At 35.6% G+C, this 15859-nt stretch overlaps 1 protein-coding gene and 1 non-coding gene across 3 annotated transcripts in view; one reads left to right on the top strand and one right to left on the bottom strand.

The window, feature by feature from the left end:
- The window catches only part of LOC101739493 (zwei Ig domain protein zig-8), a 133832-nt gene extending 127869 nt beyond the window's left edge, over nucleotides 1–5963 (top strand). For both annotated transcript variants that reach the window (XM_021353627.3, XM_012697691.4), the window contains exons 6-7: nucleotides 176–373; nucleotides 2989–5963. In XM_021353627.3, the coding sequence (XP_021209302.1) occupies nucleotides 176–373; nucleotides 2989–3122 (332 nt within the window). In that variant the 3' untranslated portion in view covers nucleotides 3123–5963. The remainder of the gene's footprint in view (nucleotides 1–175; nucleotides 374–2988) is intronic.
- A 7004-nt stretch (nucleotides 5964–12967) lies between these two features.
- Nucleotides 12968–13038, bottom strand: Mir2827 (microRNA mir-2827). Its single transcript, NR_107421.1, has one exon. It is a non-coding gene; the product is annotated as a microRNA mir-2827 (primary transcript).
- Between the last annotated feature and the right edge of the window lie 2821 nt (nucleotides 13039–15859).

The following is a 15859-nucleotide window of genomic DNA, read 5'->3' as shown; positions in this document are numbered from 1 at the left end:
ATTAAGTACATGTATTTTCTACATGGATACCAAGTTTCAAGTCAATCGGATGCATGGTTCAGTAGTTATAACGGAAAAACCACTGTAGATTTATATATTAGTATAGATTAATCAATTTACCTAATATACACTGTATCTAAAAGTTTGTAGTATTTCAAGAAAGCCCTAATTTCAGGATCAAACCTAATAGAATATAAGGAAGTCGAGGAGAATGAAGTTGCTGAGGAGCCCAGACTTCATCTTAAAACGGAATGGACGGAGCAGCTCACGTCCAGGTTGAGGATAGACAAGCTAATGCCAGGTGACAGCGGAAACTACAGCTGCGTGCCCACTATGGCGGAAGCAGCTTCTGTGAACGTTCACGTCATAAATGGTAAGTTAAAAATAGGTAAGAAGGTAAGGGATGAAATTGAAAATAAATGGATTTTTTAATTATTAGTTGACTATTGTACTCTAATCATTATGGATGAATGAATTGTAAATTATATAATATTATAATATCTTGCACTGCACTAAAATTGGCATGTCAAATAATGACAAAGCATACACGCTGCTTTTAACTTATAAAGCAGTATATATGTAATAACTCATTTTAACTATACTTGGCATATAAATGATTTCTTTCTTTCTTTCTTGGAATTTGTATTTTTTTCGCAGTCGATGGTAGAAATTTGATTGTTCCCCAATAACTCTGATTGTAAAATTATGAATGACCTTACTATTGTGGCCCGGATAAAATTTATAAGATACATTTTTGTTCTTTGAGATGATGTGGTGTGGTGTACTTATTTTTAACTTTTATTTTTATATTTAACATTTACTTAGAATAGTTTCTATATCCCATGAAATTTAAATATTGACTTAGCCAGATTAGCCGATACGTATACACCATGCATTTAATCCAAAAGGCCATTAATACTATTACGCTTGTATCTCAAACTATATCTTCCTAAATATGGAATATTCTCTGTATCTCGGTTATTAAATCGACTAACGGATACATAGCTATTTTTCCATTAATTAATTTTTGGGATAAAAATCTGAAAACCCAATTAAATCAATCAAATCAATTAGCAGATTTTTATATTTACCATATATAGATACATATTACTGAATTCGAATAGGCAGCCTTTTTAACTATCGCGTTTCGCTACAGATTTTCTGAAAGATAATGTTGTCAGCGAATGGGACTCCCATTTGATTCATTGTTTTTCTTTACATAACTAACTCAGTTACATCTTGAGTTCAATGAAGTTTCCAATGTTGAGACAAGCACTTTTCATGAAATATTTCTTGAAGCAGTAACACATCACGTACTATCGTAACCTAACATGCGCACAAAGTTATGGTTGATACCAACTAAGCACTTACAAGGTGTTTCACAAGTTGCCTATTTTATAAAAAAACACATATTTTCGTCGTGTTTTCCTTTTAAATTCCACTCAAACAACCAAAAAGGTGTAGGTACTAAAGAAAATAAGCAATATATTTCAACAAAAAGAAATATATTCGCCCTATAAACCTAAAACCATTTATAGAACATAAATGAAGCATCGGTGATTCTTTTGATCTTGTTATACGCGATTTACACTGAACGTTGATTGTGAACTCAAGCTCCTTGTAACTGAAGGACCCTCGGGGATCCAATCATGTATTAAATTTGATGTTCGCATTTAATTCAAAATTGATTCATGTTAATTTTATCATGTCCAACGTTGTTCGTTGTGGAGTTGCTATTTTTGTTACAAAGCGCTTGCGACTCGCGGTCTGCCACTCTAAATATCGAAGATTTTGATGCAGTAAAGATTTTGGTAGGCAGCGGCTTGGCTCTGCCCCCGGCATTGCTGAAGTCCATGGGCGACGGTAACCACTCACCATCAGGTAGGCCGTATGCTCGTCTGACTACAAGGGCAATAAAAAACTTCAGAGGTGTCAAGGGACACCCGGATGGAACGAAGTTCCTTTCGATTAATTAGTAAAGGAATTGTATTTTTTTTTTAAGTTATAATAATAAATTACGGCATTATGAAGAAGAAAAAAACAATACTATGAACTAAATTACTATTGTTGAAACGCTATCTCGAGAAACTGTACTCATTACGCGGACCAATCGGATACGAGCAATGTCACGCGATAAGCGCCTACACGTTGATTGGTCAGAATGACGGATCTAAAAAGTGTCGTGACAACTTTTCGTAAGAATTTTTTCCGTCTAGCCCCTTTCACAACGCGCGATAAGGAACTTCGTTCCAAAAAAAATCAATGTTTTCAAATTTTATGGAAGTCGCGTATATGTTAATACATACATATTCATGAAACCTCATAAATCTAAACTTGCTATAACGGATTGACATGAGCAAATAAACAACTAACATCAATGATAAATAAACCAATACAAATATGGGACAAACACTGACACATACTCGTATAGTTATTGCCTATCTATCGCATTTCGCTGGCACGTTACTATTGATTTTAGGCTGGTAATGTATTTTGTTTCTGCCTACCCGCAAATTTATCATTAATTATATAACTTCTGTTATTACAAGTTAACTCATATCTCAAGGTGGGTGACGCATTTACGTTGTAGATGTCTATGGGCTCCTGTAACCACTTAACACCAGGCGGGCTGTGAGCCTGTCCACCCACCTAATCAATAATAACAAAAAGGACGTATATCTAAACAGCAGTGGAAAGAACAATACAGTAAAACAAATACTTATTCTCTTCTCACTCGTATGCACTCTTGGCAGAGCGGTCGTGGTTTGAGTGGTGATGCGCCTCACCTGACGTCACCATTCCTCGCGTACCGCGGCCCTTCTTATGCATTCGTTAACGGGACCATTTAGAGCTGCCTTTATTTGGTCGATCCATCATAACGACAATCTACCTAAAACAAATACTACCCACAAAATATTCAAGTTCAGTTCACTCTCAAACGATTTTTTATCTTATCTGCATTAACTAAATTTGACTTTTCTTTAACAGGTGAGCACCCGGCAGCAATGCAGCACGGCAACGCCAACACAGCATCACCGTGTGCTCTATCCGTTAATCTTCTCATCTCCCTATACTGCACTTTAGCCACTATATACACGAACACAATCGATGGGCTTAGATGAAAACCAAATAATAAATCCGACAACATTGGGTAATGTTGTTGGCTTTGTATGATGAAAGCTGGTAAATATTTAGAAGCTTGGGATTTAGTTTCAAATGCTATTTGTGAGTTTTTTTTTTGTTTGGGAAACAACACCATAACCCTAAATCAATTTTCGTACCAGCACTAAAACAGTAAAGTTACAAAATTTATGTATAATGTTTAAAAATACCGGTGAGAAAGTAAAGGGTATAACAATAAACGGTAAATCGGAGATCAATTATTAAATAGAAATACGAAAAGGGCCTTTTTTGAGAGTGATCTCACAACATAACAAAACAGTGTACAATGCACCCTACGGTACATTCAGCAGCATTCTGTTAGTCGCGTTTCCGATCCGGTGGTAGATTCTGCGAAGCACTGCTCTAGTTAGGGCCAGTGTTAGCAACACTCCCGGTTTGAGCCCCGTGAGCTCACCTACATGTCACCTACATCTGAAATAGCCTCGTAAGGCTATCAGCATAGGTAGGGAAAAAAAATTAACTAATGAAAATGGTTACGCAGCTTTTTCAGGCTCATCGAAATCTACCCGCAATTAACAGATGTTAAAAAAAAATGTGAGCCGTCACGGGACGCCTGGCAGATGTGAAACATCGACATTATTTTGTAAAAGTAATATGCAGAAAAGAACAGATTGTGATAGGAACTAAATATGTCATAATGATAAAATAAAATATTACGAATAAATAATTTGTTTTCAAGTAAAACACAGGTTATGTGTACTGTAGTAAACAACACTGTATACACTACGGAGTCTTCACTATAGGTATCCAAGCTCAGTGTAGCGAGAGAGATGGCTTAACGCCGGATCGAGTGGGAGAGAATTGCACAGTCGATTGCGCATGGCGACGTGTCGCCACGGCATGCGTCGCCTCGCCAGAAATCGTTTTACGTACGACTATAGATGTTTCACATCAAAATATCTGTTGACTGTGACTGCAGGATGGTTTTTAGGAGGAGCTAAATCTATATTTTCTATCGATATTTAAGTGCTGCCAACGAAATTTCATCACTGCTCCCAAAAATTAACACTGACTGTATCGACAGTTTTCTCGTGGTAGTTTTACCACTCTCTCATTACTATCTCTCTCGCTCAAATTACACTTGTAATTATCAAATACTTTCAATGAGTTTCGAATTCCATTTCCATTCGATTAAGGTTCAAATTCCATAACTTCATGATCTTTACCAGCTTCCATCAAAAAAATCACTTTCTGAAACTGTATAGAAGAATAATATTAGTGTTTTGTATTTAAAATAGAGTTTATAGAATTTAAGTATTTGTTGTATTTTAAGTAATTAAAATATTTAGTGTATTTATTAAATCTTATTCAAACTGAGCACCGTGAGTTTTATGATACGTAGTTATATTCTTTACCAATACGTTTCCTCGCATTTAGTTCACTTACGATAACCTAAAATATTCAAATTTAAAAAAAACGTTAGACAAATCAGAGTTTTTAAAATAAGTTTCCTGTTGTTAATACTTTATAATACTTTTAATGCATATTATTAGCGTTATTTGTAAATTTTGAAGAGCCCTTACATATTTATATTTTTTTGTTATAGACCAGAACTGTGAGAAGTCCTTCTTCTTTAAACAAGGGCTCAAAAGACCTTAGAGAACAGTATGATTTTTACTTTCACTGACATCCCTAAAGACGCGCGAAATGTATTTAGTTTCCAAACTGCTTCAAAACTAAGTGATATATTTTTGTTTTTATTGTTACTAATTATTAATTAATAAAAAAAACCTTTTGATCTCATTTGAGAAAGGACCTATTGTATTTGATTCGTCAACTATCCACGTAGCCTGACATATAAATACGAGCAGTGTACTGCCGTGTTTTCTGTCGTGAAGCAGTAATAATTTCGGTTTGAAGGGCGGGGCAGCCGTTGTAACTATACTGAGACCTTAGAACTTATATTTCAAGGTGGGTGGCGCATTTACGTCGTAGATGTATATGGGCTCCAGTAACCACTCAACACGAGGTGGGCTGTGAGCTCATCCACCCACCTATGTAATAAAAAAAACGAATAAAAAAATATATATATAATGTCCCCCGGATATCGTGAGCTTACACATGAAGCTTTGGCTGTTCTGTCAATGTCTCTTAACCATTCATCCGGGGTGAATGATTGGACACCCGCTTATTCAATTCAAATTTCAATGTCAAGTATCAAACAATATCTAATGTTCACTTAACATAGGGTGTGCAGAAAATTCAATTGAATACTCAGTGTGATTTTTCTTAACAACGACCTAAGCCTTATTTTTATTTGTACACAAAAATACCTATTTTAATTGATAGGCTTTTAAATTGATTGAATAATTATTAAGTTATTTTGTTTTTGTATACAAATCGGCTTCGGAAATATTTAGTTTCGCTCTATAACTCTGATTCTCCATCACTTTCTAACCAATTAATAAATAAATAAATATGTATGACAGCAACAGCAACAAAATCAAATGGCCCCTAACACTTTCGTAGCGCATAGTAAATTATATATAATTTAATTTAATCAGAACATAGTTATTAATTATTTAGTAAATTAAAAGAAGTTGTAAAATATCTGTAAATAACAATAAAAAATGTAAATAAATTTAGTTTTTAAATATTACTCGTTTTTTGTTTGGTTATTCCATTAAAAAAGCAATAAATGTATTATAGACTCTAATCATTACGAAAATAAGGTTTATTTTATAAAGAACCGATATGGAATGTAGAGACAGGTAAATTATGTAATTACATGATGATTTATTTATGTCGAAATTTTGACAAATAAAGTTAGCAAAAAACGACATGTTTTTTTTCTTCAGCACATCCTTGTGTATTTTTTTAACACTAACATTTATTATGCTTATTCCTGTTCCAGTTATTTATTTCATTAAGCGGATAGATAAGTTCAGGGACTACTTGATTAAGTAGTTGCCGAAGTTCATGGACATCACAAGAAAATAACACCCTTGAAATCAAAGGTCAAAGTCTGAACGAAACACATCCATTTTCGTTTTCCAAAGTTCCAAAGTTTATATTATCCACCCCTTCAAACAAGAATACGCTGGCATTAGTGCCAATAGTGTAATAAACTTCACCTCACTCACTGACATTTACCTTATGTCTTGTCTTTTTCAATATCAGCTATCTTCATATACGAACGAAAGAGAAAAAACACAGTACCGATTAGGAATAGAAATACCTTTACTTATTAAAATAATAATAAAATAATAAAACTTAAAAATAAACATGCTGTATCTTAGCGTTACATACAGCGTGTTTATTTAACGTAGTATTTAAAAATCGAAATCGTAAAATAGCCGAACCGAGATAGCTGCTACCGACTTCAGAAGCAATACAACATATTTTACGACAAAAAAAAGCTTGATAAAAATTCGTAGATACTGTAACATGTATGTACGGAGGAGGTAATAAAAAATAGCAGTAAAACTACATTTATGACTTGTACACGGTCCTTCAGTTAAAGTAATATGCGAAGAGCAACATAAAGATTTATATTCCAACTCCGTGAATGTTTCGGATTTACATAATAGATTCGTGGAGCGAGGCTACTTGCAGGTAGGAATTCTACTATAAACTGTTTACCCAGTTTTTACCAGGAAACACTGACTTCTGGGACTGTTTGCCCTTAACTTAACACTAATCATACCAACACTTGTTGTGATACCTATTTCTAGGTATCACTACCTAGAAATAGGTATCACTACCTAGAAATAGGTATCACTAAGTGTTGGTATGCGGGTAGATAACGGTATACGACAAGTATGTAGCGTGCAACATTCGGTCCCACTCGGGCGTCATCGGATGCGATCGGAGTTCCCGAACGCGCAGGTGTCCCGTGACGTCATGCTACGAGATTCGCGCGCCTCGATTTAAGTTGACTAGAGGTCCCGCAGTAGTCGAAATTCGACTATAATTAATTGGAATTGTAAGTTTGTACACTATTATGATTGTATTTTATACTTAATCACACATTTCGCCAAGACTACACTATAAAAAATATTAACAAAGACAAACAATATTTAATCTATTCTCAATTTGACAACAGACGTCAAGAACAAAAGTTTGACAATAAATAGTATGCATGCGTGTGTGCGTCAAATACATGGTATGTAGTGTGTGTAATGTTTTCTTTATTAATTTAATATATCTTTTATGCATTATTTTAAAAAAATATTAGCATTATGCACTTCTTCTCTATATTGTCTATAAGTGTGGAAATTTTCATACTCCTTCGTCCGCGCAATTTTCGTAAAAAGGGATACAAAGTTTTTGCTTCACGTATTAATATATAGATTGTAAAACGTATTATAATTTTAGTTTGAATTGTTATCTTGTAGTGTCTAGTTTCATTTACTCTTTTTACTTTATACTATAACATTGTACACATATTATTATTATTATATATTGTTGAATTGGTGTGTTTGACTTTTATGTGTTCGGAGCATAATATCCCGAGAATACGAATAACAAACCACAAGTATTATTCAAAAAAGAACAAAACAAAACAACCAAAAAAATAGTATAATAACTATAGATTAATTCGTAAGAAAAAGTCGTCTCCGAATGGGGTGAATTGAACTTGGTTCAATTCAACCCGATAAAGACACAAGTTTGCGCGTTCACTGCGAAGAAGGACCCCTTTGTCATGGCGCCGCAATTCCAAGGAGTATCCCTGCAACCTTCCGAGAGTATCGGGATACTTGGGGTCGACATTTCGAGCGATGTCCAGTTTCGGAGTCATTTGGAAGGCAAAGCCAAGTTGGCGTCCAAAATGCTGGGAGTCCTCAACAGAGCGAAGCGGTACTTCACGCCTGGACAAAGACTTTTGCTTTATAAAGCACAAGTCCGGCCTCGCATGGAGTACTGCTCCCATCTCTGGGCTGGGGCTCCCAAATACCAGCTTCTTCCATTTGACTCCATACAGAGGAGGGCCGTTCGGATTGTCGATAATCCCATTCTCTCGGATCGTTTGGAACCTCTGGGTCTGCGGAGGGACTTCGGTTCCCTCTGTATTTTGTACCGTATGTTCCATGGGGAGTGCTCTGAGGAATTGTTCGAGATGATACCAGCATCTCGTTTTTACCATCGCACCGCCCGCCACCGGAGTAGAGTTCATCCATACTACCTGGAGCCACTGCGATCATCCACAGTGCGTTTCCAGAGATCTTTTTTGCCACGTACCATCCGGCTATGGAATGAGCTCCCCTCCACGGTGTTTCCCGAGCGCTATGACATGTCCTTCTTCAAACGAGGCTTGTGGAGAGTATTAAGCGGTAGGCAGCGGCTTGGCTCTGCCCCTGGCATTGCTGAAGTCCATGGGCGACGGTAACCACTCACCATCAGGTGGGCCGTATGCCCGTCTGCCTACAAAGGCAATAAAAAAAAAAAAAAAAAAGTCAAATGTACAAAAGCCATAAGGAGCACAATGCAAAAGTTCAAAATGAGTCATTTGACCCGTTATGGTATGTTTAGTGTTAGCTCTAGAAGCATTGTACTGAAGATAGGATGCGTTGTTATCCACCAGAATACATCAGCTTGCTGAGTTTCTCGCCATATCTTCTCAGCGAGTCGTGATTCTAATCTGGTAGTCGATTCAGTCACAAAGCAGCTGCTCTTGGGTAGTCAGGCATCATCTGGAGGCGCACGGGCAGCAGTAAATCCCATTCCTCTTGGCTCAGCCTTTGTCCGAATGTTGAGGACAACCGTTATACCATATAATTGAAAATTCAATCTCATGTCTCAAGATGACAGCATTCGCGTTGTCTGTATTGACTCCGATAACCACTTAACACCAGAGCTGTGAACTTGCACAATGAGGTTCGCGGTAATTGTATCCAATACGGCCCTCACTAATCAAAATATCACCATAAAAAATGCAATCATTGCTTTTATATATCACTGACTTCGATAAGGTATACAACATACTTAAAATACGAAATTATAAGATAGCACACCCTGTACATGAACCATTGTTCAGCAACCTTGTCATCCAAAAAAGCCAAATTTAGATAACACACAATTGAAATTTATTCACAGAGCCATTTTTTTTAATATATATTTTTGTAGCCTTGTATTTCAAACATGTTTACTCGTCTCTTACAAGGCAAGATAATAAGTAATAATTCATGAGTATTTCGCGAAAGAGCCGCGGTTTGCCGACAACTGATTTAAACTATATACTAATATACTCAATATTATGTTTGTAGCTTTAAAATGTTACTTCTTAACCGTCGCGTGACTTAAATGATAGGAACTCTTATTAGGTACCACCGTATAAAAAAATTCAAAACTATTCACTTCACAGGTATCATTAATAGTAATAATGTACGTAGTTTAAAAACTTAAAATGAAACACGCTTAAATACAAAACCGGACTAACAATAATTTTTTTTTATCCTGTTAATACTACTGATCAGGATATTAGAGAGAAGTTATGACATTACTGTATTGTCATCAATGCTTGTTGCGTGTGTAAGCTTTCAAGTTAATTAGATGTCTTCAAATCGGTAAAAAGCTAAAGATTCTGTTACATATAAACAAATACACATACATACCAAAAGCGTGTTTAAAAGCAACTAATTTAGACACTAAAATCTATGCTAAAATAATTTGCATATTGACACGATACCAAATGGAAACTTCATAATAAATTACCCAGTATTTAGTGAATTCAGTACCGCAAATTCTATTCAACACGAAAATGGCCTAAAATAAAACCTAAGATGTTGCTTTAAAACCCAAATTACCTTGTCGTATACCGTTGTAAGCTTTTAATTTTAGACTGATGAGGGTCTATTCACAAATTCTGTTTAAATTTGGTCGTGCTAGGCTTTGATTTGCTCTAAAGAGACGTGTAATATGTCGCATATCATTCACGCTGGGGTTTACAGGTCAAAGCCTTTAGAACTTTGAGATATTTTGAGTTCAAAGGGAGATGTCTTCATTAGCAGGAATACAGTGTTAATATTTACCAGTTTTTATTACGTAACTGTAATATGGAGACCATTAATTAAAAAAATGATCTATTGTTTGAGGCAGTTAACACATCCGAAGACACCTGAGCGGATGGAGTGCCATCTAGCACTACATTACATAACCAATAATTTAATGAAAAATTCTCTTAAATAAGTTACTAACAATTACCTTACCATAATTACAATAGTAGTTTATAAAAATGTAAAACTAATATAAAATCACCCTTAATGGCAAGAAATGTTCTCCTCAACATCACGACATAGCGTCATTACCAATTTCTGATGGAAATAAAATATTCACTTTAACTTAAAAAGAATAATATGTCACACACAGTCATTTAAATTAAATTTCCCTAAAAAAAACCACTTAATTAAATAAAAGAAGTTTTAGTGCTAATGTAATGGATACGGTTGGATCCAATAAAAATGTCAAAGGCCCTAACAAAAAAAAAGGATTTTTAGTATAATTTATATTACAAAAAAAAAAAGAGAATATAGACGCGAAACAGTCAGTTCTTTGAGGATTTTTGTTTGACAATTGAGTCGACTATTATCAAAGCCGGCAATATGACTTTTGGAAAATTATTGGTAAAACAGAAAAACGAATTATTGACTTTGTATTCCATTGGCAGTCACAAAACTCTTCTGAACGACATCTTAGATAAATAACAGGTTAAGTATTAACCTTTATTTAATGCAGGTTTTGAACCGTACTCTTTGAAGGAGACGATCATATTCAAATCAATCTGTATTGACATATCAATAACATTTTTTTTGTCCAAATGCACAGATTGCCACCTTTGATAATAGACGACTCAATTAAGCTAATCCCTTTAGTTATGTTACGGAAAGTTTAACAAACATTCATTTCGATTTTTTTCTACAAAATCAAATATTGTGTAAAATGACGGCCTCTGAAACCAGGATAATTTAATGCAAAAGTGTAACCATCATCGAAATAATTGCATAGAGCGCTGCATACATCGTGCATTAAAAATAAGCAATAACTGAAATGGCCGTGCCCAGGGAATGTGTTTTGTTTATTTAATTCCTTTTATTGTTTTTCCCCTGTCGCATAAGTCATTTTATTGGAATTTTAAAGCGTGATTGATAACTACCAATTTATGCTTTAGTTCGATTGAATATGAACTCTATCTTAATTCAGATTAAATTTAAAATACCTTGGTGTTGTTGCTATTAGCCTTTCGGGAACTTTTGTTACAATCGGGTTTACCATTTTAATGTTGAATGATTGCTTTATTTTATGTACGGAACTCTGATTCCTGTTTCACAATTTTCACATAATATAGATTAGTGTGCTACATAAATCTCTTACAAATCCACTTGCCTTCCAGCTAATCTTAATTTATGAGTATGCAAACTATATACCGACATTAGCTAGGTCTGTGATTATTATTCAAGAGAACTAATGTACATGAATAATTTATCTCATAACAGTTAAAATTTCCTTATGCTGTATACTAGAGCAATCCAGTTCTAATTGCAGTTCCAATTGTACTACTTTCAAAGTCGAAGAAGCAATAAAAAATCCAGATATGGGGAACTATCATTACAGAATATCGATAATGCCAAGTCACTTTAAATTATATGTATGAGCCCAATAAACAATCATTACCTAAGGAACAAATGAGACATGATAGCAATCACCTCACTGGTGGTAGGACCTCTTGGGAGTCCGCAAGGGTAGGTACCACCATCCCGCCTATTTCCGCCGTGAACCAGTAATGCGTTTCGGTTCGAAGGGTGGGGTAGCCGTTGTAACTATACTGAGACCTTAGAACTTATATCTCAAGGTGGGTGGTGCATTTACGTTGTAGATGTCTATGGGCTCCAGTAACCACTTAACACCAGATGGGCTGTGAGCTCGTCTATCCATCTAAGAAACTAAAAAAAAAGATAAGGCCGTCGAAAGCATAAGTTACAATTGCATTCATAAGCCATATGCAATTGAGATTGTCTTAACTGGGCAGCCCAATTCACCACCGAGATAACCTTTTGCTATCTCTGGGTATAGAAAACGCTTAAAAGTGCTGTCGAACTGATTAAAAAAACGGTTAAAATAAATGTTTCTATTTTATGTTATAATTTTGATTAACCCCAAATGCCTTTAAATATTATATTATACATTGCCCCGGACAGTGTTCGATGGAAACAAAACGCATTTTGTTGATAACAGGCTGACCCGGCAGACTTCATAGTGCCTCAATCCATAAATAAAAGAACTAAACTTTTGTATAAAATAAACTTAAAACAAACAAAAGGAGTCCGTCCGACGGGAGACACATCAAAGGGAAAACAAAATTGTTATTTGTATTTAATTCCGAGCATTTTCATATTTATCTACTTTTAAACCTTCTCTGGACTTCCACAAATCATTCAAGAGCAAAATTAGCCAAATCGGTCCAGCCGTTCTCGAGTTTTAGCGAGACTAACGAACAGCAATTCATTTTTATACATATAGATAAGTAAATAACTGTTTTTTTGCAAGGGTGCCATCAAATATCAGTGGTTGATTAACATCTATACAAGTATAAGAAAAGATAAAAAAATCAAGTTTTGTAAACGAATATTGTTAACAAGATTTTCAAGAAGCAGACTTTAAAATAGAGCTTTGATGACATTTATGGCATTATATTTGAGACAAAATCAAAACAACTGATAGACCTGAAATAATTGAGTTTAGATACGACACCATTCAGTAAATTTAACACGACAAATAAATAAATTGATATCTAATTTTCATTTATCGACACTGTTGAATATGGCGGTCGAATGAGCGTGGTTACTGATTTTCATGGGCCACCAGACGGGCTCGGCTGGATCGCACGCAGCGTACGTACTGATAGTCTGAGTAATAAAAGCACTGACTTCTTATGAACAATTGTATTTTGTCTGAATTACAACATTTAATTATATTCAAGTCTGATTGAAGAGTACTGAAGACGCGTCCGTTCGCGTGAGAGGCGCTTGGGCAGAGAGCGAACAGAGTAGTTGAATGACAAAACTGAACATTAACATAGATTATTACGCCTTCGTACGGATCTAATACAGATAAACAATTTCGTTTCTACAGAGTAATAATTACAAGTGAATTTGCGTGAACAGACACTCCAAGGAGGAGTAAGTAAACATCAAAGACAGTGCTGTATTTTTTCATTAATACGCTGACCAAAAAGTCAAAAGACGCCCTAAGTGTCTAACCTATTAAAATAAGCGAAATTTGCCGTTTCCAAAAACACAACACTTATTCAATTTCAAACGGAATAAATCGGGAGGGTCTGACAATGGCCAGGTACAAAAGGGAAGATCAGTTCAAACGAGAAAAATACTCCCAACTAATTAAGGAGATCCGAGATGTTTTGTCAATATTAAAATTTTTTTGGGCCTTTCAATCTCTGCCTGGTGGGAATTTTATTAAGATCCTATCTTTTATGAAGCGGTCGCTCGTTTAATAAGAATGCCTTATTTCGAAATGAGTGATTTGACTGCAAATAAGACGAAAGACATTTTACATTAGGTGGGTGAATGGCAAATGAAAAAATCCGCTATGAGACAGAAACGACAAATAACTGCTGTTGCGATATTTAGGAGTTTGTGGAAATTACGACAATTCAGTCCATATTATTGACTATTAAACTTTAATAATATCTTCTAAATTAATGAAGTAAAGGAGAAAATGCAAAAGGCAATTTAAAGGAGATACCTAAATCGGGTAAACAGTAAATAGTATTTATTCACGATATTATTAAATGGGTTATCATGATTGATATTTTTAATTCGTTCCCCGGGCAATGGGCCGGACATAGGTGTCGCAGAACCGATGTCCGATGAAGCAGACGTGTTCTGGACTGGAGACCGCGTACCGGTAAGCGCGGCGTTGAGCGTCCCCCTGCCCGTTGGACCGATGACTTGTGCCGATATGCTGGGAGAGATTGGATGCGAAAGGCGGAGGATCGTTCATTGTGGCGGACTATGGGAGAGGCCTACATCCAGCAGTGGAGAGATACAAGCTGATGATGAATTCTTTCCCCATATTTTGGCTCAGTTACAAGCGACACGACTACCAGTAGTCTAGAGGTTTTGATAAGAAATAAATATATAATGATTTTGTTAACGTAGATTAACCGCACGGGTAGGTACCACCACCGCGCCTATTTCTGCCGTGAAGCAGTAATGTGTTTCGGTTTGAAGGGTGCGGCAGCCGTTTTAACTATACTGAGACCTCAGAACTTATATCTCAAGGTGGGTGGCGCATTTACGTTGGATTTTTATGGGCTCGAGTAACCACTTAACAACCAGGTGGGCTGCACCAATCTAAGCAATATATTTTTTTTACGAGAAATTTAAAAAAAATAGTAGTATAGTATAAGTTTTGCCTTTGTAGGCAGACGAGCATACAGCCCACATAATGGTAAGTGTTTACCGTCATTCGTGGACAGCAGCAATGCCAGGAGCAGAGTACTCTCCGCAAGCCTCGTTTGAAGAAGGACACGTCATGGCACTCGGGAAACACCGTGGAGAGGATTCATTCCAAAACCGGATGGTACGTAGCGTACGTACGTAAAATTTCTTTGGAAACGCACTGTCGATGAATGCAGCTTTTCCAGATAATATGGATGAACTCTGCTCCGATTGCGGGAGGTGCGATGATGAAAAGGAGATGAGGGGATCATCTCGAATAATTCTTCAAGCATTCCCCATGGAGCATACATACATGTGATCCATAATATGCTTGTAAATGAAATTGAACGATAGATATAACCATAGTTACCGACATTCTCAATTTTCATGCCATTTAACCTATAAACATAATCAAGAATATAAAAAATCCCTCATAAATACTTAAAGCGTTAAAAGCGGACCTTAAAGTTACTAAAATCAAGCAATTTGAGTTTTTAAACTCGTAACAACTTTATTTGTTGTTGTTTTTTGTAATAAAAGACCTCGAACGCCATCAAAGTGTACTTAACGCGCTCTATGATAATTTTGCTTCATGAAAAAGTTCTGAATGCTTTTTTTTTATTACGGGACAGCATGATTCACATTTTCAAACTTAAAACCATTATTTATTGACATTAAACCAACTCTGAAGAATTATTTTTAAGCCTCTTCCAAAACTGATAAATAGATTACCAATTTTTCTCATGCGTAGGTGTACCCAAATTCTAAATCCAAACTCTTAGGTCTCCTATTGCCTTCCGATTAATTTCGTAGAAGGATCCAAGACAAACTACTCCTTCTTAGCCTGAATCTTACCATAAAGAGTTTTTTGTGGTGGTGGGGTGGTGGTTTCTTCGTTGCGGAGTTTGGCTGTATAGATGTTACATTTACAGGAATAAGTGGCAAACACCTGTTCTATACATTTCATTACGATTATCAGAGTTTTTGAGTCCATACATTTTACAGGAAAATAATCTGTGCAGTTTTTAATCAGAGATTATTGATAAACAAAGAGATCATCAATTTATTTCCATATTAAAATTAATGTTTTCTGCCTTTTTCAAATTTACATTACAAGATTGCTAAGCATATTTAATTCCTGTTACTTTGGCTTTTTGAAAACTCACAACGGTAGATACAAACATCAAAACCAGTTCTGCTTCAAAATAGTAATGCGTTTGTGTATTAATTAACCACATACCACCAAGTGGGATAAAAGCTCATTTTGCCCAGACAATACT

This window comes from Bombyx mori, chromosome 28 (genome assembly GCF_030269925.1).
Source record: "Bombyx mori chromosome 28, ASM3026992v2".
Lineage (NCBI taxonomy): Eukaryota > Metazoa > Arthropoda > Insecta > Lepidoptera > Bombycidae > Bombyx > Bombyx mori.
This window is presented reverse-complemented; position numbering and strand designations above follow the sequence as displayed.